At 39.1% G+C, this 25,244-nt stretch overlaps 1 protein-coding gene across 1 annotated transcript in view; it reads right to left on the bottom strand.

Annotated features, from left to right (window-relative positions):
• The window catches only part of DNAH7 (dynein axonemal heavy chain 7), a 519,305-nt gene that overhangs the window by 128,850 nt on the left and 365,211 nt on the right, over window positions 1-25,244 (bottom strand). Inside the window, exons 50-52 of the mRNA XM_089689972.1 lie at window positions 17,924-18,078; window positions 11,764-11,954; window positions 2,752-2,885 (exon numbers count right to left, since the gene is read on the bottom strand). Coding sequence (XP_089546098.1) covers window positions 2,752-2,885; window positions 11,764-11,954; window positions 17,924-18,078 — 480 coding nt within the window. The remainder of the gene's footprint in view (window positions 1-2,751; window positions 2,886-11,763; window positions 11,955-17,923; window positions 18,079-25,244) is intronic.

Here is a 25,244-nt window from a genome sequence, read left to right as displayed (position 1 = left end):
TACACTGTAGTTTGATGGTGCTATCCCTGATCCTGCCATCTGCCATTATAGGGAATTCTTTAATGTCTGTCTGTCTGTCTACCACTACCCAGGTTTTGGCTCATGTTTCATTCTCAGCATATGTAAGCTTCCCTTTGTTTCCTGTACATGTTTTAATGCACCCTAGCAACAGAAATTTATCAAGTTGATTGCCTGCTAGGAAGGAAATGCAAAAGTTCTGCAGTCACGTCCTTTATATAAGACTAACAGTTATTAATCTACAGAATTGTGACATGGCTCTTGTGTATCAATTAAAGCAAAAATTCTAACACATACGTTTTGCTACACTATGTAGATTTGGAAGCTTGGCCACTATTTATTGTATCACTTTTAAATCACATCTGTAACACCCACTTTGAATAGTTTTTAACTTCCTAGCCTAAAAGCCAAGAAAGCACTGATTTGGATTGTTTTTATTGAAATTTACATAGTTAGTCTGGCTTAAAAAAAGACAAAAGTCCATCCAGTTCAACCAGTAAAAAAAAAAAAGTTATAATCCTATATCCACAGTTGATCCAGAGGAAGGCAAAAAAACCAGCAAAGCATGATCCAATTTGCTCCTGCAGGGGAAAAAATTCCTCCCTGGTCCAATTTCTGTGGAATGTTTCTGTTGTAAAAAATTGAAATGCAGTTAAGTCTTAATGTTTCAACCTGCTACGAATTAAAAAAAAAAAAAAAGTTTTACTTTATTGTTTTTCAGTGTGATGCCATGCATGTCTTCCAATGAGTCCCTGTAAGTCCCAAGGGATTTTGAAAGCAAAGCAGTGCAAACAATGCCAGTGCAGTCTCCTGGACATGCCTGGGGCCAGAACTTGGGATTTTATTTTTTTTTGGCGGACTGCAGTCTACACACAAAAATTAGTTGCAAAACATTAATTAATATTGAGATAGTAAAGTAAAATAATATTATTTATCGGAATATTAAGCAGTTTGGTCTTTTGCAATCCCAATTCCAAAAAAGTTGAGACGCTGTGTAAAATCTACATACAAACAGAATACAATGATTTGCAAATCTCATAAACCCATATTTTATTCACAATAGAAAACATATAACATTTTTAAACTGAGAAAATTTACTATTTTAAGAAAGAAAATAAGGTAATTTTAAATTAATGACAGCCATATGTCTCCAAAAAGTTGGGACAAGGCCATGTTTACCACAATGTAGCATCCCCTCTTCTTTTAACAATACGTCTAAGGACTAAGGAGACCAGTTGACAAGTTTTGGGGGAGGAAGGTAGTCCTATTCTTGCTTAATATAGGATTCTAACTGCTCAACTGTCCTGGGTCCATGTTGTATTTATTTGCTTCAAGGTGCGCCAAATATTTTTAAAGGCCTGGACTGCATGCACGCCAGTTAAGCACCTTGACTATCCTACTATGAAGCCATGCTATTGTCATAGATTCAGTATGCGGATTAGCATTGTCCTGCTGAAATATGAAAGGCTTTCCTTGAAAAAGACGTAATCTGGATGGGAGCATATTCTGCTCAAATCCTGGATAGATTTGTCAGCATTGATGGTGCCTTTCCCGATGTGCAAGCTGCCCATTCCATACACACTAATGCACCCCCATACCATCAGAGATGCGGAATTTTAAAATAAGTGCTGATAGCAAACCAGGAAGGTCCCTCTCCTTTTTAGTCCAAAGGACACAACACCCATGGTTGCCAAAAAGAATAGCAAACTTGAATTTGTCTAATCACAGAAAAGTTTCCACTTTTCAACAGATCATTTTAAACAAGCTTTGGCCCAGAGAAGACGGTGACGTTTCTGGATCATGTTTAGATATGGTTTCTTCTTTGCATGATAGAGCTTTAATTGCATTTGTACATAGCATGGCAAACTGTGCTCACAGACAGTGATTTTTGGAATTATTTCTGAGCCCATGCAGTGATGTCCATAACAGAATAATGCTTGTTTTCAATGCAGTGCCGTCTGAGGGCCCAAAAATCATGGGCATTCAATATTGTGTTTCAGCCTTGTCCCTTGCGCACAGAGATTTCTCCAGGTTCTCACAGTCTTTTGATGATATTATGTACTGTAGATGATATATTTAAAGTATTTGCAATTTTACATTGAGGAATATTATTCTGAAATTATTTGACAATTTTTAGATGCAACTTTTCACAGATTGGTGAACTTCTGCTCATTTTTACTTCTGATACATTCTGACTCTCTAAGATACACGTATTATTCTCAATCATGTTACTTACCAGTTGCCAATTAACCTAATTAATTGCAAAGTGTTCTTCCAGCTCTTCCTTGTTAGTACCATTTTTTGCCAGCTTTTTGTTGCCTTGTACCAACTTTTTTGAGACTTGTTGCTGCCATCAGTTTCAAGACTACCTTATTTTTTCTTAAAATGGTACATTTTCTTGGTGTAAACATTTGATATGTTTTCTATTGTAAATAAAATATGGGTTTATGAGATTTACAAATCATTGCATTCTGTTTTTATGTAGACTTTGGGGTTGTACTTACATTTAAAATACACTTTGAATTGCTTGGGTTTTCAAGAACAATAATTCATGCAATAAATAAAAATTTAAAGTAATGTGTTCTTGCTCTTAGCATCTAGTTGCCTTCTAAATGTTATCTTTCCATTACAATGGCAGAGAATTAGACTGTTTGCTATGGAAAGACTTGAACGCGTTTCCTCTAGAATGCTGTCTGTGTAGAAGGACCATTAAATATCCAATGCATAAGTTACCTTTTATTTTCTGCACCTTGAAGAATAAGTGCTTGCTTCTCTTCCTCAAGATCCGGTCTCTCTCGAGCTACAACAATACCCAACAGTTGGTCCTGCATCCCTTCAGGAGTGATCATAAAATTCAGCAAGGTGACCTGCATGATGCAGAAGATATTGAAATAAAAATGTTGACACACATATTCCAAACTAAATGAAGCAACCAAATAAAACCTTGACTTTGAAAGAAGGCATCATGTTTGACATTTCAATAGTGTTATTTCAAGTTTGCTCATAAAGAGCACAGCATTTAAATGTGAACTTTAAAACATGATACCCATCAGGCAAACATACAGGAAAATAGGAAGCTATGTAATAAACCATCAGCACAAATCACATCTAAATACAGCTTTGTAGTCTACAAAGAATTGCTCTGGTATTATTTTCCCTTATGGAGGTTGACAAACATAGCATCTAATTTATTGAAAATATCATCATAAGAAGATTGCAAACAAAAAAGGAAACTCATTTAACTAAATAATTCCACACAAGAGATATTAATAATGACATACTTTTCCACATGGAATCACAAAACTCATACAGTTTAAAGGAAACCTGTCATGAGACCAAGAAGGCCTTTCCTGACCTCTTCTTTTTGAGCCACTGACCTAGAAATATACAGGTAAAGATTCCTGATGCATACATGTTCTGGGCCAATGAAAGAGAAAGCATTGAAGACAGTAAGCCAGCATACCAGCCAAGGAACTAACATTTTCAAAAGGAGATCGGCATTGTCATCCCTATGTATATCTCATGACAGATTTACTTTAAAGAGTAACTCCACTTTTGCTGAGCAAAAAAATACCTCTGGGGGATCAATTTACATTATAATAAGCCAAGGGTGATTGCGCTAAGTGTCAATAAAAATAATAATATATAAGTAAATGTAACTCATTAGCAGCCCCACTCACTATATTCCACATACAAATATAAATATCAAATTATCAAAATTGTGTTGCGCTGTTCACAACTACAACATGCATGTGCAAAAAAAAAATAAAGGACTTAAATTTATAAACATTTAAAATTTCATATACAGTGAGGAACAGAAGTATTTGAACACCTTGCGATTTTGCAAGTTCTCCCACTTAGAAATCATAGAGGGGTCTGAAATTCACATTGTAGGTGCATGCCCACTCTGAGAGACAGAATTAAAAGAAATTCAGGAAATCACATTGTATGATTTTTAAAGAATTTATTTGTCTTGCACTGCTGAACATAAGTATTTGAACACCTGAGAAAATCAGTGTTAATATTTGGTACAGAAGCCTTTGTTTGCAATTACAGAGGTCAAACGTTTCCTGTAGTTCTTGACCCGGTTTGCACACACTGCAACAGGGATTTTGGCCCACTTCTCCACACAGATCTCCTCTAGATCTGTCAGGTTTCGGGGCTGTTGCTGAGCAACACAGAGTTTTAGCTCCCTCCAAAGATATTCTATTGGATTTAGGTCTGGAGACTGGCTAGGCCACTCCAGAACCTTGATATTCTTCTTACGGAGCCACTCCTTGGTTATCCTGGCTGTGTGCTTCGGGTCATTGTCATGTTGGAAGACCTAGCCACGACCCATCTTCAATGCTCTGACTGAGGGAAGGAGGTTGTTGCTCAAAATCTCACAATAAATGGCCCCATTCATCCTTTCCTTAATACAGTGCAGTCGTCCTGTCCGCTTCGCAGAAAAGCACCCCCAAAGCATGATGTTACCACGCCCATGCTTCACAGTAGGGATGGCGTTCTTGGGATGCAACTCATCCTTCTTTTTCCTCCAAACACGAGTGAAGCTTAGACCAAAAAGTTCTACTTTGATCTCATCTGACCACATGACTTTCGCCCATGCCTCCTCTGGATCATCCAGATGGTCATTGGCAAACTTCAGACGGGCCTGGACATGTGATGACTTGAGCAGGGGAACCTTACGTGCAATGGATGACTTGAAACCATGATGGCGTAGTGTTCTACCAACAGTGACCTTTGAAACTGTGGTCCCACCTCTCTTCATGTCATTGACCAGCTCCTCCCTTGTAGGTGAAATCTTGCATGGAGCCCCAGTCCGAGGGAGACTGACAGTCATCTTTAGCCCCTTCCATTTTCTAACAATTGCTCCAACAGTTGATCTATATTCACCAAGCTGCTTGGCAATTGCCTCGTAGCCCTTTCCAGCCTTGTGGAGGTCCACAATTTTGTCTCTGGTGTCTTTTGACAGCTCTTAGGTCTTGCTCATGGTAGTAGTTGGTGTCTGACTGACTGTGGGGTGGACAGGTGTCTTTAAAGAGCTCAAACAGGTGCTACAAAGTTAGCTTAATGAGTGGAGTAGAGGTGGACTTTTTAAAGGCACAGTAACAGGTCTTTGAGAGCCAGAATTCTTGCTGTTTCTTAGGTGTTAAAATACTTATGTTCAGTAGTGCAAGACAAATAGATACTTTAAAAATCATACAATGTGATTTCCTGAATTTTGTTTTTAAATTCTGTCTCTCAGAGTGGGAATGCACGTACAATGTGAATTTCATACCCCTCCATGATTTCTAAGCGGGAGAACTTGCAAAATCACAGGGTGTTCAAATACTTCTGTTCCTCACTGTATGTGCTCATAAAGTGCTGAATTTACAGTCCGTGACCAAACAGGAGATCCAGTGCAAATATAGCAGCCCAAATAATCCCAGAGATGGACAGATTCTTCACCACTTGTGTACACCAACAATCACAAACTGTTTACCAGATCCTCAGGCCTCAAAGAGAAAGAGGTCTGGCTACACATTGAGGGAAAAACCCAAATGAACAGATGGAGGGATGAAAACCTCATGGTATGTGAAAAGGAACTACTCATGCCAACAGCAGCAATCCATCAAGATAGACTCACTCAGGATTATATTAATGACAAGAGGGAAAAGATCTCTCATGGTGTAGTATTAAAATTAACATTTCACTGGATCTTCCCAGACTGGCCATTGAAATCACTGACCCCAGGTCTGCCCATCCTGTCCTCTGACATCAGTCCAAGAAGAAGCATTCTTGCTCTATTCCTCCTTCCTTGTCCACCCTATATCCCCCCTTCTCCCCCATTCCCTGCCTCCCCCTCCCCTCTTGGTCCCCCCCCCTTTTTTCCCCCCTCTTTCTTCTCTCCTCTGCCTCACCTCATTCCATAAACCAATTACATGCGACCCCAGGTGGGCGGGCCACAATATGTGCCTCTCTCTTCCCCCCCAATAGGCCTACAAGTATTCAATTTCTTGTATTGTAGTTTTGTGGCATTTGTTTCCTTTGCTGTTCAAGTTACCCAGTATTGATCTCCTTTGCTGAGAGTTTTCACCATGCAACCGAACCCTTTTAGTTTATTATGCCAGTTTTTGTCATTTCATTAATTGTTCTGTTTATATATAGTTATCTTGACCTTATATATAGTTATCTTGACCTTCATTGGTCTCTTTCTATTGGATCTGCCTTATCTCCCTTCTTCCTTTCTCTTTTCTGTCACTTTCTGTGTACTGTGGAGGTGTAGGGAACAACCCCTGTTGGATTTCTTGTTTCATTTCTCTGTTTTTCCCTAATGGCTAATCCTTCTTTATCTTTTTCTATTTGTAGAGGGCTTAACGTGCCTGAGAAGAGATGTCAAATTCTAGATCACTTCCATAAACGCAAAACCATGCTTTTGTTTTTACAGTTAACTAATTTTCGTTCAGTCCCCGTTGTCAATAATAAATACTACCTTGTTTGGTACCATAGCACTAATCCATGCCGCCAAATCCAAAGGCATTTCAGTTGCCTTCCACAAGTCCTTTACCCCTGAGATTGTTGATTCTCTTATAGATAACCTTGGTCATTTTATCTTCCTCAAACTGAAAATTGCAAATGCTATTTATACCCTTGCTAACGTGTATTTTCCTAACCAGGACCAAGTGCGTTTCTTCTCCACCATTATTGGGAAATTGGAGTCTTTTGGTACCCATAATCTGCTTCTAGGAGACTTCCATCTGGCCCTCACCCCCATGCTTGACTCTTCTTCCGGTAAGTCTTCCATGTCTTCTTCTTTGAGGAGGATCAGGACTCTCCTTCATAAGTAAACTCTAGTTGATGTGTGGCGTGTTTTGCACCCTTCTAAGAGAGATTACAGTTACTGCTCCGCATCTCACAATGCCTATACTAGGATTGATTACTTTTTTGTTTCTCAAGTATTGCTTGTCTCTTCCCCTGATGCAGGTATAAGTATGAGGCTTTGGTCTGACCATGCCCCCATATTTCTTTCTTTTGGGTGCCCTCCTACTGATCAGAAGAATATGAATTGGTGCCTCAATGATAATCTTTTGTTAGATTCTGTCTGTGTAGCCGATATCGTCCAAACTATTCGTACTTTTCAGATCACTCGTGCCCAGGACGTTACACACCCGCTAACTCAGTGGGAGGCCCTTAAATGCGTCTTTTGAGGGGTGTTCATTCAACACAGGGCGAGGCTCAGGCTCAAGAAACAGAGGTCACACAACATTTCTTTATTACTATCCACTATTTCTCATCTGTAATCTCTTCACAAAACAGACCTTAGTGCAGCTACATTTCTCTAACTCTCGTCGGGAACTTCTTCGCCTTCTAAAGCAATATTCTCTCGCGGCATGGGATAGGACTCATAAAGTCTACTATGCTCTCGCAAATAAATGTGACAAACCCTTATTTAGGGCCCTACACCCCAGATCGCCAAGAACGTCTATTCCATTTGTTATGTCCTCTTCCAATCTTAAGCTTCATAAAACATCAGATATCTCTGCAGAGCTTGGTCAATTTTACTCCTCTTTATACAATTTATCTACTCCCTCCACACCCTCAATGCCTATCACTGCATCTGCTTCTCTAGTTTCATACATCCAGGAAATGGCACTTCCCACTATTGATCTCCAACAGGCAGCAGACCTGGATACGCCTTTATCCATCCCAGAATTTCTGGGCACGATAAAATCATTAAAAATAGGTAAATGTCCCAGCCTGACGGATTCTCTCCCCGTTTCTACAAGAAATCTGCGGAAACATCTCGCTCTCATTATGGTTCACGCCTTCAATTTCATAGACGACTTTCATTCTGTATCCCCACTTTTACTGTTTGCCAATATAATTCTCATTCCTAAACCCAGAATAGATCCCATGGTAATTATAGGCCTATTTTGCTCTTGAATACAGATTTAAAAATGTACTCCAAGATATTGGCTTCTAGTTTATCACCTTTATTACCTACCATAGTTCATAACGACTGAGTTGGTTTCATTCCTGGTCATGAAGCAAGAGACAATATGACTAAGACCCTAAATTTAATTTCCTACATGCAGAAACAATCTTCATTCATGCATTTTGTCCTTTGATGCCGAGAAGGCCTTTGACAGGGTCAGCTGGACTCTTTCCCTCCAACAAATTAGCCTTGGTCCCAACTTCATTACTATAGTTATGGCACTCTACTCCTCTCCAACAGTGTCGGTCTTGGTGAATGGTACTCACTCTGAGCCTTTTAAGAGCACCAACGGAACCAGACAGGGCTGTCCTCTATCTATTCGTGCTAGTCATTGAACACTTAGCTTAAGCCATCAGACATAAAGACACTATAGTAGGTATTCCTACTTCGTCTGCTCCCTATAAACTTTCCTTGTACGCCGACAATTTGTTCCTATATATTCAGCATCCACACACCAGCTTACCCTCGCTATTCAACAAATTCAAAAGATTTGGTGACCTCTCTAACTTTAAACTTAATATCTCCAAAACCGAGGCCCTTAATATCTTGCTTCCACCTGCCACCCTCCGTCTTCTAAGCTCTAATTTTTCCTTTCATTGGTCAGACCGCTCCCTACACTTTGCTCCCTTCATGCGGGAATGACAGTACTTAGGCACTGTCATTCCCGCCAGTATTTCAAATGTTTATTCCCTCAACTACGGTCCTCTTCTTTCTCAAATACGTAGAGACCTGGTTGCATGGGACTCTAAATCCATTCCTTGGTTCGGAAGAATAAACGCCCTGAAGATGGACACACTACCAAAACTTCTTTATCTTTTTCAGACTCTCCCCATTGTACTTCCATCTTCCTTTTTCCGCACACTTCATTTGCTTTCTTCTCAATTTGGCATAAGCAAGTATCTCAACTTAAATTTCGCACATCATGTTTGCCTAAACATGCTGGTGGAGCTGGACTCCTGGACTTTGAACGTTACTACATAGCTATGATTCTAGCTCGCTTACCTTACTGGTTTACATAACCTTATTCCAAGGCCTCTCCTATGATCGAGAATGAAATGTCCCCATATGATCTCCGTGCCTTGTTATGGAGATATGACCACTCTTTGCCTTGCCTAGTCTTTCTCCACTCACCTGGGCAACCTTACAGATTTGGTACAAGCATAGGATCTCCCATGCCCTTTCCACTGATCCTAGTCCCTTTCTCCTATTTTTGACAGCTCAGCATTTCCAGGGGGCGTTGGAGTACAATCAATAGGCTGCTTCCACCGTACCACATGGCCCCAAGCAAGACATCTCTCCTCTCCCATGACATTCATGCCCATGTCAGGCCTTGATTGGCTGTCTGCTCATCAGTTTTTGGTTTTCTATACTCCCTTAGGACTTCGAACCTCACTGGACGACCCCTGACAGACTTTGAAAAACTGTGCTCTCTCTTGGAATCGCCCAGACTCATGCTGTCCATGATTCATAAAGTTCTTCATTCTAACACTGACCAACAAAATTTAAGTTTCATGATGTCATGGATGACAGATTTGGGCTGTGAAAATGAGTCGGCTGAGTGGGAAAGGGACTTTCATTTTACCCATAAATCCAGCATTTCCTGTTATACCAGATGGTACCAGGATCTGGTCTCTCTCCATAAATTCTACCCACAGGTCTTGGAGAAATGCTGGAGGTGTAGTCAAGCTAAAGGCACTTGTCTACACTTTTGGTGGGACTGCTGCAAGGTTCAGCCTTTTTGGCAGTCGATTTTTGACATCTACAATGGCATTTATGGTGAATCACTCTTTCCTTCCCCTGATATAAGTCTCCTTTCCATCCTACCGGGTTCCCTGCGGTAAAAAAGTCTTGTCTCCTTAGGTTTTTTTTAATCGGCAGGCAGGCAATTGATATCTGCTTTATGGAAGACTTCTTGTATACCTTCCCTCCTCAATTGGGTACACGTAATGAATGATATTATGAGAGTGTAGGAACTTCTTGCCCAGGAGCGGGAGACCTCTGAAAAGTTTTTTGCTCTGTGGCAGGCTTGGATAGTATATTTCTCTTCCGATTCCCTAAAACAAAAACTGCGGGATGCATAGGCTTAAGGAGTACACCGCTGGCCCTCCCACCACCACATTGGTCACGGATAATGTGTGCCTCTGCTGGGTTGTCCCCAATCCCTCCACACATTTCTCTTTCTTCTCTCCCTTTCTTCTTTCATACGTTTATATTACTCTTTAAAAATGAAGTTTGTACTGCAAGTATACCATGTTTGGACCACAGTTATTACGCATGATTCCTGGGTAGGGCATCTTTATATCCATATGGTTTCGGTTTAAACCATAATACTTTGTCTATATGTAGTGCATCCGAACCTTGTAACTGCAATTTCAGATGGGCGCTACCCATGGATGTAATTCCTAGTTTGACTTTTTTTTGTCTTGTTTTCATGGTCTATAAACACTGTCAATGTACTATTGTATACTTTCCAAATAAAAAATATATTCAACCTTAAAATTAACAATAAAATAAGAAAGCTACTCACAAATATAAAAGTTAAACTGGCATCACAATATTAGTTTGTTCCAATCAATGCTACGACGGGTGTGATGACGTCACCGCTGTTGGTCTGCCTGACATGTTCTGTCCAATGGGATGTTGTCACTGGGGCAATGGAGTATCAATACTTGTATCCTACTCCGTTGCTCCAGTGATGATGTCCCATTGGATGAAACACATTGGGCAGAGCTCCAGCGGTGACGTCATCACACGAACGGAGTGGCTGAGTAGCTTTCTTATTTTAATAAATGTTGATTTTAATACTACACCATGAGAAATCTTCTCCCTCTTGCTTGTCATTGATATAAACCTGAGTCGATCTATCTTGCTGGATTATTGGTGTTGGCATGAGGTTTTCTATTTTACATACCGTGAGGTTTTCATCCATCCATTCATTTGGGTTTCTTCCTCAATCTGTAGCCAGATCTCGTTCTCTTTGAGGTCTGAGGATCTGGTAAGCAGTTTGTGATTGTTGGTTTACACAAGCGGTGAAGAATCTGTCCAACTGTGGGATTATTTGGGCTGCTATACTAGAATTGGATTTCCGCTCATGGGCTGTGAATTCAGCACTTTATGGGCACATATAAGAACTTTTATATCTTTATAAATTTAAGTAATTTTTGTTTTGAAAATGCACTTTGTGAGCAGCACAACCCGATTTTGATAATTTGTGACCAATGTACAGTGCAGAGTTTTAAAGGAAAACTTTGCTGCAGATTCCTACCTTTTGTTAATCCTGAAGAAATATGTTTGTCTGTGTCCATGTGCAAAGTGAATTGGAATGACTTAATTATCAATCAGCTGCTGTACTTTCAGGGTTCTAAGGAGGAAAGCAGCAGGGTTTGCATCCTTTTAGAAGTGATATACCTTTGGGAGTATCTCACCAAAAATGCAATTTTTCTGACTTGTATCTTAGTGCAGAGATCTGGGAAAATCAGTAAGCCAATCACACAAGCAGAAAATGACATTTGTGGGGGCATTTCACCATCTACGTACAGAACATCTCGAGGTTGCCATATTGCATTGCATTTTATAGAAAATTACAGTGCTGCAGATTGAAAGGAAAGGTATTTTCTAATAACATTCAATTACAATATGACTTTTGTAGCAATTATATATGCTAAATATATTTTGTTTTGCAATTTTTCCCACAAAAGTGGAATTACCCTTTAATTACATTTGAAAAAAATAAATACAGCCATCATATCTAAAAGGGGCTCTGAACTAACCTTGACAGAGGTTTCAGGCAAATAGTGTGGATTTCTCAGTTTAGTTGTAATGTAGAAACGGAAATCAGGAGCATATTCTATAGTGGAATCACCAAGGCGAATGCACACACTGCCTCCTTGTTTAAATGTTTGTTTCAGTAGAAGTGGCTCAAGAATAGGGTCCAATTCTTCTCCAACATTTTCTAGTAAAACTACACAAATATTAAGAGTTAAGCAACAACACAGACACTAAGGCTCTGCATGTATGGGCTTCAGTATGTTTGCGAGCTTTAGTAGGCTTTAGAGGAACTTCAAGTAGTGCCAAAGCATATGAAGACTGCTAGCAGCTTGTTTAAAGTGACAGTAACTAATCTCATTAAGATGTGGTTAACCTACCAGACTGAAGCTGAAGAGTACTTTTAAGGTTTCAACAAAACTTTTTGGAGCTGGCTGGGAGAGATGGGAAGGGGGGTTTTATCTGCACAGAGATGGGCTTCAACATATTTAGAAATTAAGTTTGGGATTAGAAGTACTTTATGTTTGAGTGGATGCTACAAAGCTTTTACTGTAATCAAATATTGACAGTGTCTCCAATTTACAAGTTGTGCTAAACTCCTTTGTTTGTATGTTTGGTAACTACATTACACATTAGGTTCAATGTAAGGTTATGCATTTAGGAGCTAGAAACATACATGCAACATAAAATGAAGGGCAAGGAAAACTGATAGAATCAATAATAAAGAACAATCTGAGTGGGGATCATAGACTTAATATCGACATGCAATGCCAGTTTGCAAATTAAAAAGTTAGCAAGATAAAACAAACATCTCAAGAAAGTAAGACATACAGTTGTGCTTAAAAGTTTGCATACCCTGGCAGGAATTGTAACATTTTGGTATGGATATTGAAAATATGAGTGATCATGCTAAAAAAATGTTTAAAGATAGCAATCATATGAAGCCAATCACCACAAAATTGTTTGGCTCCTTTTAAAAACATAATAACAGAAATCACACAAATGGCCCCGGTCAAAAGTTTACATACCCTGGAATCTTTGGCCTTGGTACAGACACACACAGGTTTAAATGGCAATTAAAAGTTAAAGCTTAGTTTCCCACATCTTTGCATTTATACATCGCAATTAGTGTCTGTGAATAGTCATTGAGTTTGTTAGCGCTCGATACTGAGCCACGCAGAGCAGAAAAGAACTGTCAAAAGACCTGTGTAACAAGATAATGGAACTTTATAAAGATGAAAAATTATATAAAAGGATATCCAAAGCCTGGAATATGGCAGTTGGTACTGTTCAATTACTTATTAAGAAGTGTAAAATTCAGGGATCTCCAAGCCAAGGTCAGGTAGACCAAGAAAGATTGCAGTCACAACTGCCAGAAGAATTGTTTGGGATACAAAGAAAAACCCACAGGTAACCTCAAGGAAAATACAGGCTGCTTTGAAAAAAGATGGTGTAGTTGTTTCAAGGTGCACAATAGATGATGCTTGAACAAAAATGCTGCATGGTTGAATTTCCAGAAAGAAGCTTTTACTGCACCAATGCCATTAAAAAGCTTGGTTACAATACGCTCAACAACACCTTGACAAGTCTCACAGCTTCTGGCACACTGTAATCTGGAGTGACAAGACCAAAATAGAGCTTTATGGTCACAACCATAAACGTTATGTTTGGAGTGGGGTCAACAAGAAATATAGCAAAAAGAATGATGTCCCCACTGTGAAGCATGGCGGTGGCTTACTAATGTTTTGGGTGGGTGTGAGCTCTAAAGGCATAGGCAATCTTGTGAAAATTGATGGCAAGATGAATGCAGCATGTTATCAGAAACTACTGGCAGACAATTTCCATTCTTCTGCACGAAAGCTGCGCATGGGAGGCTCTTGGACTTTCCATCATGACAATGACCCTAAGCACAAGGCCAATTCGACCCTTTTGTGGTTACAGAAGAAAAAGGTGAGGGTTCTGGAGTGACCATCACAGTCGCTTGACCTTAATATCATCAATCCACTCTGGGAGATCTCAAACGTGCGGTTCATGCAAGACGGCCAAAGACTTTGCATGACCTGGAGGCATTTCCTGCTCATTCATGTTTTCTTTAAAAAAAAGTATGTACTCATTTTGCACAGAAATCTTCTATAGCCACCAAGGTCCAAGAAACCAGTTATAAAATCTTGACTAGGTGGTAAAGTATGCCCACGACATTACATAAGCCTTGGACTTATGTTGGAGATGTGGGACTGACCGAGGCACATCTTTTGGACCTGTCCAAAAATTAGACCATTCTGGCAAGCAGTAACTAGCACCATTAAACATCTGATGAATGTTGATTTAGCAGAGAATTCAGCGGCGTGTCTGCTGCACCTCACAGAATGCCCCATCAAAAGTATAAGGCCTCCTTAATGATTCAGCTGTTAAATGCAGCGAATGCCTGTATCCCCTTCTGCTGGATATCTGTTAATCAGCCTATGAAGTCCCTTTGATATTCCAAAATTAAGAAACTCAGGGATATGGAAGACCACACTGCCACTTTGTATGATCGAGAGGACCTTGTTCAGGACACCTGGAGACTGTGGCAATACTACATTTACACTGATGCCTATTTTGCAGGAGATTTCACAACCTGGCTGACACCTGGCCCAGGGCAAGAGATACATCTTTGCCTCATTTTTTTTTATTCTCTTCTGCGCTACCTCCTTTCTTTTAGCTGGAGGCTGTTGGTCTTGTTCCTTCCATCCCCACTCCCTTCCTTCTCTACTTCCCCTTCCTCCCTTCCACATCTTCCACAATCCCCTCCATCGTTCCATTTCTTCCAATTACTTATGAGACTTACCATTTCCAGCATTATGCTGCCTTCCTGTCAGTCTTTCCCGCCTGCATAGCGATATATTTCCTTGAAGGTCTATTTTGGCCCTTGGGATCCTTCTGGCGATCCTGGTATTTTTTACTTTTATCTATCACCATCTATGTCTGTATGAGTTTACCAGAGGCGCCATTTGCCAATTTTCAGTAGACATTGCTATCTAGCCATTGCTACTGTTGTCTTGGTTGTCTGTCTATCATTCAATACTTTATACCTGCATATTTTGTATTATGCAACCTTTGGATAAATAAAAATTACAAAAAATTGTAGAACTGTATATTACCAATCCTCCAAGAATATACAAACTTTTAGCAAAACTGTATATTAGCCCTTACATAAAGCATCCTTAAATATGCAAGCAATTTTGACCACCAGTTCACAAAAACTAGAAATTGAAAGAGCACTGAAATAGCAACATTTTCTGGGTCATTCCTATGCCATTACAAATTTGTATGGCTTTGCCCATGTGACCCCAAGGACAGTTCATTACACTAATAATTAAATAGTGAAGCACTAATAATAAATAATAATGAACCAATCAACATATAATCTTACATAAATAATAAACACGCAGTGCTCTGATCTCCAATACAATAATGAAAGGATGATAAATAAAAAAAATACTAATAAGTAATAAGTGACAAATTAATATATAATAATACTAAACACGCAGTGCTCTGATCCCAAATTGTATCCAATAAAGTGCAAAACTGGTGAAACACACAGGAATCCCCTTTGGCAACACTTAGTGAATACAAATCCCCCCTTAGTCCTTATACCAAGGACTAAAATGTGATCAATCAATCGTGGTCCCTTATAAAAAGGGAAAAAACATATAAATTGTGTTTCGTGCCTTGCTTAAAAAAATAATAAACTAATCTTGAAACAAGTTTTTGTGATTAACGATACTTATAGCCAATGAACAAACTTTCACATAATGTCCAATTAGCATATATTTGTGATCTTCAAAAAACATAAAAAACCAAAATCATGCAGGTGATGAAGTGAACAAGTGGTTTTCACTCTTGTGTCAAATCCTCAAACAGCAGAAATGCCTGCTCACCTCCAAACGGTGACCCCAAGGGCCAACTCGCTTGTTAGGATCACCCCACCGATCCTTAGGGATACTTTCTCATCACAGGAAAAGATGTCATATGTACGCCCTTCAGCAGTATCACTTACTCCTCTCAACTCCTTTCAGGTAACGATACTGCAATACAGCTCACTCTCCACTCAGGGTCATATTAGTAAGATATAAAAAGAATATCCTCCATAGTGCAATATTGTTTTATTGACTTGATGTAGAAATAAAGCCAAAATAGTACACTCACATTTGTTTCCCTTCAAAATGCACCTTTCCACCTCATACTATGGGTGTACTGCATGGGTTGGGTGTACCAATATGGCCTCCACGCCCGGAAGTGCGTCACCACGTTAGGGTTTGCCTTTTTTTCTTAAGTCCAGTGAGAGAAGAGATCACCCTATTAGCCCTTTTATCAGCCCGTCACCCAGCCAGTGCCATTAGTACAGTGTCAGTATATAGAATGTTTCACTGATTACTGTATTACTGCCACTAGTGACATCAGATAAAGTCAGGGTCTGTAAGCTCTCCTCCCAGCCAGGGTCAGCTAGATTGCCTGCACACTATTGCAGTCCTGCTATAGCTCGCTGATCACCGCCATTACCAGTATAGTATTTGTACAGATCAATATATTGATCATGAACAGAACTATACTAGTTCCTCCTTAATATAGTGTCCCCAAAAATGCAGTGTTAGCAGGATCAACCGTGTTCGCTGCCAGCACTAGCATTTAGCTCCTCCACTGTTTTTCACTGAAGATTTGTACCAACTGATTGCGGGCCAAAGCAATTTATACCCACAACAATACATCGCCGCCCACCCAAATTCAGCTTTTGGGCCAGACAATTCACACGAAAACCTATCACAGTTTCTGAATTGAAATCTTTTTTGGGCCTAACCTTCAGCATGGGAATTACAAAAAATAATGAATTGCGGTCATATTGGTCCACAGACCCGATTCATCGTATGCCCGTGTTCTATGCCATTACATAATTGTGCGCTGCTTTCTATTAATTTATTAAGTTACCTGAGCAAAGGAAGTTTAGATTTTAGATATGTGATGTGATAGATATGTGCTGACATGGGGATGCTCCAGAATAATGGAAAATTGATATCAGATACTTACAGTAATTTTCCTTTCCTGGTGCATACCCATGTCAGTACTCATTTCCCAAACCCCCCCGGCTACCTGAACTGTCATTTGGAACAGAGCCTATCTGAAGGAAAATACATATATGGGCTATGGTAAAGGGCTGTCTTTGGGGGTCACATTGGTGGAGCCACACCCATATTTGATGACATGGACAGGGGCGGACGACTGACAACTCATGGGGCCCCCGGGCAATAGGGGATCATGGGGCCCCTGTGTCCTTCCCCAAACTCAAAAAAGCCTATGAAAAAGGTACCAGGGTCATCTCATGGGGCCCCCTACTGACCCCGTGCCCTCGGGCAGTGCCCAAGTTTCCAAATTGTCAGTCCGCCCCTGGACATGGGTATGCACTAGGAAAGGAATATTACAATAACTATCTGTAATCAATTTTCTGCAGTTGTGAATGGATGATCACAGCTATGCAGAAAGACGTTTTGAATTAGAATGAAATCACCTTTGGAACAGATAATGAAGGATATCATCCTCACATAAATGGCAGCGGAAAACTGCACATGTTTACATCTCCACAAAAGACACAAGAACACCCCTTAAAACTGAATAAAACATATTTAATCTGCAGCTGTATAGACGGTTTATTACTGTAAGGTTCATGAGCATGTGAGATAAAATGTGAAATAGTCTTCCTTAGTAACTGGTTCTAGTAGATAGTTTTGTTCTGCAAGCAAATTTGACCACAATCTATAAGGATCCTTTGGAATCAACTACAGTTTATAGGGAAACTGTTGTCTGTCTGTCTGTACACAGGTCGTGTTCTCATTGTGTAAGCTATGGAATTTTAGGCAAATAGCTGCATCAAGGGAAATCATTTAATGAATACATAAATATGCAGTGCTTCACAGAACAATTAAAAGGAACTAATTAAGGGAACTTTCCACAAATGAAAATTTGAACATGCAGATTTCACCACCTGCCGTTCACACAGCAATTACACTTTTAATGTGATTAATGAGCAGTGCAAAATGAGAAGGAAAAAAGTACAGCTCACTTTTATAGTAACTGTAGTTCTAACAAATTTAACAATTTGATGTCCATGTCATGGCTTACAAATGCACTCACCCGGTGTACCAAACTGAATGCAGTTTTCCAGTGTTCTGACAAAGTCAGGGTCACTAAGCTTAATGATATGTAAACTGTTGGCTTTTTCCATATTCTTCACCCATTTATTTGCTTGACCCTGTGGATCAATCATCAAAGGCCATCGCCTGGCGTTCCTGTAATGCATTCATAGAAATACTTAGCACTAATTATTTATACATTACATGATAAGCATTCATTCTTCAGTGTGGCTTATTGAATGTAATCTTTTTCTTATCACATCAAAGAAAGCATGAATAATTCAAATGAAGATAAAACTGATAAGCAAACTCTTTGTTTTAAAGATAAGGTGAATGTTATCAAGTGACTGTTTCAAATGAACTTTATAAAAAGTGAAAATTAAATTGTAATTGCTTTTGTTTGAAAATAAATTGTTTGTAAACTACATTAGGAACTGAGTAAATGTAACTAATAAAACACAATAACTCCTACCAGGCTCTGTATTAATGATAAAAGTGTAGACTAAATTAGCCAAAAAACTGTAAAGGAATCTATGCTATATGAACAGATATTCTGATTTATAAAAGTATAAAGGCAAAAAAGAAACAAAGGGGTGGATTTACTAAAGGCAAATAGACTGTGCAAGTGCAGTTGCTCCAAATGCTGTTTTTTTTTTCCTTTGCAAACCAAAGTTTAATTTCATTCACTAAGCTCTGGAGCAACTACGCTTGTAAAGTGCATAGTCTGTTTGCCTTTATTAATCCACTGCTATATTAAGGCAGAAATATAGATGCAATGGGGTGGATTTGCTAAAGGCAAATAGACTGTGTACATTGCGAGTGCAGTTGCTCCAGAGCTTTGTAAAGGAGGTGAAATTCTGCTAGTGGGGAGGAGCAGTGTGGTGTGGGCAGTAAATACACAGAGTCCAGTTGTAGCAAAACTTGAAACTTGTATTAAGCCAAATGCTAACGTTACAAACACCGTAACGGGAGAGCGCTGCTTAGGGAGATAACTCACAGTTTAATGTAGTCACAGATACGGCAGAGAGGTGCCGACAGAGTCTGTTTAGAGGGTGAGGTTTGGCCTGGCCAATCTGGTCCCAAAAGGGGAAACTTCTAACAGGTTAGCAAGTCCCTAGCCTTTCCTTCCTCATTAGGAACCTTTCCCTACCACTAGTTGCTGTCCCTGACAGGCAGTGTCTCTCTCCCTACACTAGCCATTTGCAATATGCACACCAAAAGCCAGGGGCAGAGCCTTATAAAGCTGCCAGGGATTACATGGATGCAGCATAGCCAACCAGGAACACTGCTAAATGACCTAGGAAACCACAGAGAAACCAGGTTTCCCTTAGCTTCCTCTCCAGGCTGTGAGAACCACCTGTGGTGGAGAACACAGACTGCATCTGCCTATATACTGACTTCCATCATTTAATCATATCAAATTTAGTTTTTTGTCCTTGCATGTGATTGGTCATTCTTTGCAAAGTGAAGTTTCATTTCATTTACTAATCTTTGGAGCAACCACACTTGCAGAGTCCAACTGCACTTGCAAAGTGGAAAGTCTATTTTCCTTTAGTAAATTCACCTCTATGTTAGCCAACAAAATTAGCTATGTTAAATTATTACATTCAGAGTAACCTCTTCTAATAACCCATGGCTGAAGCTCATGATGTCTTGCAAGCTGATATAACTCTTACAGAGGTGTACTTTGCAATCCAGACACTAAAATACTCAAAGACTCTTGGACCAGATAGATGCCTTTTCAGTCCTACTATATAAAAACAAGATTGACATCAGCCCATATCATGTGAACTTGTTCAGTTCCGTTGTTGTGATGAATTATGTATGTATTCTTCCCCTACCTCCCAAACATTGACCACTTTCCTCCTCTTGGAATTTTCCCTATTAGCATATTTATATACAAAAACACATGACTCCTAGTGTTGCCCATCCCTCTCCCAGTCTGAGTGCTATTTTGCAGGGCATTACAAAAAGCTAATATCAAGGCAAATCTAGATACTTATACTAGCTTAATATAAAGATAGGAATATGTTATGATTACAGAATATTTATATGTTTAAAGCAGGGATGCTCAACTTTCTGAAGAGTGAGGGTCACTTAAGTGATTTGGTAACTGGTCATGGGCCACATTGAAATTAAATGGTTCAGAATTTCCATTTTTTAAATTTTGAATAGCATAATGAACATTTCCTGAATGCCAGCGGGAGGGAGAGGAGGAGAAGCCAGATTTCAATCAGTTCCTGTACTGTATATGCCACCCCCACTGCCCCTCTTGTCCAAGTGTAAAACAGAGTGTAACAGGGAGGTAGCACAGAATGGACCCTGGGATGCGGTCGCCATTGTGACCCCTGACGCTACACCAGTTGTTAAAGGGGTGTGCTAAAAACCACCCACCCCTCCAAACCACAAATATACACACGCCCTTACTGTCCTTTGCCCCCTATAAGGCTGATGTGCTGCAGTTAACTCGCACCACGGGTGCAGTGCAATGCAGTGCAGCTTCGACTTTCCTGCGGGTTAGCTGCTGTTTGCCATAGACTTTTAGTTAGAGTTAGAGGGCCACATCAGAGGTCTCTGAGGGCCACATGTGGCCTGAGGGCCAAAGGTTTAGCACCCCTGGTTTAAAGGTTGCAAGTACAATGATACTCATTCATACAGGAACCATTTAAAATAGTACACTAAAATTATATACAAATGTTCTGAAATGTAAAACCTACTTTGAGTAAGCCATTTAAAAATATTCTGTTTTTGAAAGATTACTGGATCAAGACAAGCTGCCAAACTTTACAGGAACCAATCCAGAAGATTATGAGCCTGATTTAGAGATCGAGCTCAGCAACAAGAATAACAATGGCACAAGAAGTGTTCCTTAGTGGAAGTGCTATAAACCTATTCAGCTGTAATATGTGTTGCTTCTTAAAATAGAAATGAGCAGTGTTGCTTTTGGATCTGTCAGCTCTGTTAGAATCCAAAACCCCTGGCTATCAAATAACACCTGATACCCACGCAAGCAAAATCTAAAATGCAATTTTTACTGTACCATCATGCCACCAAACACAGACACATTTCATCATGTCAAAAAAACAAACCTCTAACTAAACCAGCGACTGACAATTGTAGAATAAAAAACATAACGTGCTTGTCATTTAAACATATGATTTTGTCAACAACACGGACACCTGCAGAGTTTTCAGAGCTGCTTTCAAAAAGACATTTTACTTATTTTACTATGTCATTGCAGCAATTATTGGGATATCTGCTGTTTACTTTAAATTGAAACTCTAGCCAATACTTTTTTCTACTTTTGGATACCCTGTGTAAGGGGTTAGGAAGACATAATGCACTGTGTAGTGGACAAACAACTTTACCCAAAAAAAGGAAAGGCTTCTCATGGCTTCTCTAAATCCAAGCAGTTGATGCTAAAGTGGACCACAGATGGCCAGAGATGATCAAGTCACTAAAGGCGGGCATTGGAGCCAAACTGGAGAATAATGTCCCATCCTCTTGAAGGTGGCAGTATAACTTACATGTCAACATTTTACTAATTTACTACATGCCTGTGTGTCTCAATGGATGATAAAGAAATCATATATTGTTGTTTCACATATCAGGGTTAAAAATTCCATCGAGTCATATTGATCATTATACTGATACTTGCCTATTATTACATTTCAGAGGAGTAAAAGTAACATGAATAGTAATGTCAGATTTCTAAACTTTCCTGTTTACCACATTCACCAAGCTCTGGGTAAATTCCCTTAGAAACTTCCTTTACAAAGTTAACCCCTAATCTTCAACTGGAAGATAAGACAGAGCAGTGTCATCAGCTAACAACCTAACAGAGAGTGACTGTACACAGACTTTCATTAATGAATACCATATGGACCGTGCATAAATAGTGCAAAATAAATATATATATAAATAACTCTGTAGCAATAAGTGAAAAGCAATATTATTAATAGTAATAATAAAAAACAATATTAATTGTTCAGTCCCAATAAGTGAAAACAAGGTGCAAGGTGCCAAAAATCTTGATTGTGAACTCCTTGTACAATACAACAGGTGCACCTCTGTACTTAGAATGGTGCCCCACATGGACTGACATTCACCATCACTCTAGAATGGTCGTTTGCGCTTTTGGGACTATCCCAGTATACAGTGTTGCTAATGGTAACCGCTTGTTCCTCCAGAAGTGCTGTATCAATAACAACTCTCTCCTCTCCTCCACAGGAAAAATAGGCAAATAATCACCACAAAATGATACTTGGTTCTGTGTTCTCTAAAAGGGATGGTACTTGGAGGTGGGGGACCAAGGGACAGTGCTCAGAGGTAGGTAGGGGGTGGAAACAAGGGGTGACTCGAAAGGGGTGAGTTCTTGCACCTATTCCCTTTATATCAGTGTCCAGATGGCTGTCGAAAAAGCTTCTCCACTTTCGTTGCAGGATTTACCTACCTCTGGACTGGCTAATGTACATGTACATTGCCAGTTCACAAGCTTATACCGGGCTGATGCCAGCTGCAGGCATAAACCCAGTATTTTTTTTTTCCCTCAGCCGGCAATGTCCTTTTACTTAAAAGAAATGTTAGGGGTCCCCTTCCCGCCACTCTCCGGTGCCTCTCCAAGCTGTCCCGTCCTGCCCCGGCTTACCATAGTGGTGATTGTTGACCGGATCTTCCTCGATCATCTCTATGGTATTAAACACCAGAAGCGATGAGTATGTTGTCACTTCTGGTTTCCACAACATGTAAACAAGTCGCTTTTGACTTGTAAGAAGCATCTGATCACACCATTATTGGTGTGTTTAGATGCTTTTAAGGGCAGAGGAGAGATCTGTTGTCTAATAGACTCCAGATCTCTCCATAAAGAGAACCTGTCACTCCTTATTGTTATCACAAGGGATGTTTACATTCCCTGGGATAGCAATAGCACATTTTTAAAAATGTTAAAGTGCCCCATCCTACCATGCTCACATAGAAGGCAAACACATGATCGTAAACAATGCACGTAAACAATGATCGCACCACATATGTGAGGTATTGCTGTGAACGTCAGAGTGAGAGCAATAATTCTAGCACCACACCTCCTGTGTAACTCTAAACTGGTAACCTGTAAAGGCTTTTAAAGTGTCGCCTATGGAGATATTTATGTACCATAGTTTAGTGTCATTCCATGAGCATGAGCAATTTTAAAACATGATGGGTTCAGTATCTACTTACTTGGCGTAACATCATCTTTTATATTTTACAAAATAATTAGGTATTAACTACTTCTAGCATAGGTCTTACCAGCCTTAAGCCCTTAAGCTGGCTTACAGGGGTGATCAGATATGAAGGCTCAATCTATTCGGTGTCAGGCATCTAGTGACAGTTCATGTTTGATGAGTGGAGCAGGGTGAGAGAACTGTATTACAGATACCACTGGTACTTGCTTATGATTAGAGATGAGCGAATCGAACCTGGCGAAGTGGAATTCGTTTCGAATATCAGGAAAAATTCGATTCGCATCGAATCCGAATTTTAGCAAACTTCGGGTGCACGAATCGAATTTTTCCCGATCAGCCGGCAAAAGTGTCACTGCAGAGAGCTCCGCTATTTCTGACAGTTCTGACAGTTCATTTACAGCGGTTGAAACATTGTATCTATTTGTTTCCATTTAGGATACAGATGTTTTTATTCGGAAATAAATAGATACAATGTTTCAACCGCTGTAAATGTGAAGGAACTGTCAGAGAACTGTCAGAAATAGCGGAGCTCTCTGCAGATACACTTTTTGCTGTACTTTAATTCTTCTTTTCATTCTTCTTCTTCTTTTCATTCTTCTTCTTCTTCTTTTCATTCTTCTTTTCATTCTTCTTCTTTTCATTCTTCTTCTTCTTCTTTTCATTCTTCTTCTTCTTCTTTTCATTCTTCTTTTCATTCTTCTTCTTCTTTTCATTCTTCTTTTCATTCTTCTTTTCATTCTTCTTCTTCTTCTTTTCATTCTTCTTTTTTTCATTCTTCTTTTCATTCTTCTTTTCATTCTTCTTCTTCTTCTTTTCATTCTTCTTTTCATTCTTCTTCTTCTTCTTTTCATTCTTCTTTTCATTCTTCTTCTCATTCTTCTTCTCATTCTTCTTCTCATTCTTCTTTTCATTCTTCTTTTCATTCTTCTTTTCATTCTTCTTCTCATTCTTCTTCTTCTTCTTTTCATTCTTCTTCTTCTTCTTTTCATTCTTCTTTTCATTCTTCTTCTTTTCATTCTTCTTCTTCTTCTTTTCATTCTTCTTTTCATTCTTCTTCTTTTCATTCTTCTTCTTCTTTTCATTCTTCTTTTCATTCTTCTTCTTTTCATTCTTCTTCTTCTTTTCATTCTTCTTTTCATTCTTCTTTTCATTCTTCTTCTTCTTTTCATTCTTCTTCTTCTTCTTTTCATTCTTCTTCTTCTTCTTTTCATTCTTATTTTCATTCTTCTTCTTCTTCTTTTCATTCTTCTTCTTCTTTTCATTCTTCTTCTTCTTCTTTTCATTCTTCTTCTTCTTCTCATTCTTCTTTTCATTCTTCTTCTTCTTCTTTTCATTCTTCTCTACTTCTTTTCATTCTTCTTCTTCTTCTTTTCATTCTTCTTCTTCTTCTTTTTTTATTCTTCTTCTTCTTTTCATTCTTCTTCTTCTTTTCATTCTTCTTCTTCTTCTTTTCATTCTTCTTTTCATTCTTCTTCTGTTCATTCTTCTTCTTCTTCTCATTCTTCTTTTCATTCTTCTTCTTCTTCTTTTCATTCTTCTTCTTCTTCTTTTCATTCTTCTTCTTCTTCTTTTCATTCTTCTTTTCATTCTTCTTCTTCTTCTTTTCATTCTTCTTCTTCTTCTTTTCATTCTTCTTCTTTTCATTCTTCTTCTTCTTCTTTTCATTCTTCTTCTTCTTTTCATTCTTCTTCTTCTTCTTTTCATTCTTCTTCTTCTTCTTTTCATTCTTCTTCTTCTTCTTTTCATTCTTCTTCTCATTCTTCTTCTTCTTCTTTTCATTCTTCTCATTCTTCTTTTCATTCTTCTTTTCATTCTTCTTCTTCTTCTTTTCATTCTTCTTTTCATTCTTCTTCTTCTTCTTATCATTCTTCTTTTCTTTCTTCTTTTCATTCTTCTTTTCATTCTTCTTCTTCTTCTTTTCATTCTTCTTCTTCTTCTTTTCATTCTTCTTCTTTTCATTCTTCTTTTCATTCTTCTTCTTCTTCTTCGTCGTGCCCCGTGACGGCCCAAATGAGTGAAGTGTGCGGTGATTCTAAGATCGACGGCACTCATCTGCATGTCATACTGACTGACAGTATTATTTCTCTTCCCCAGCAGACT

This window comes from Staurois parvus, unplaced genomic scaffold, assembly GCF_062004578.1.
Source record: "Staurois parvus isolate SC_StPar_1 unplaced genomic scaffold, SC_StPar_1.0 ptg000506l, whole genome shotgun sequence".
Classification (NCBI taxonomy): Eukaryota; Metazoa; Chordata; class Amphibia; order Anura; family Ranidae; genus Staurois; species Staurois parvus.
The sequence above is the reverse complement of the archived record's forward strand: the minus strand, read 5'-3'. Positions and strand labels throughout refer to the sequence as shown.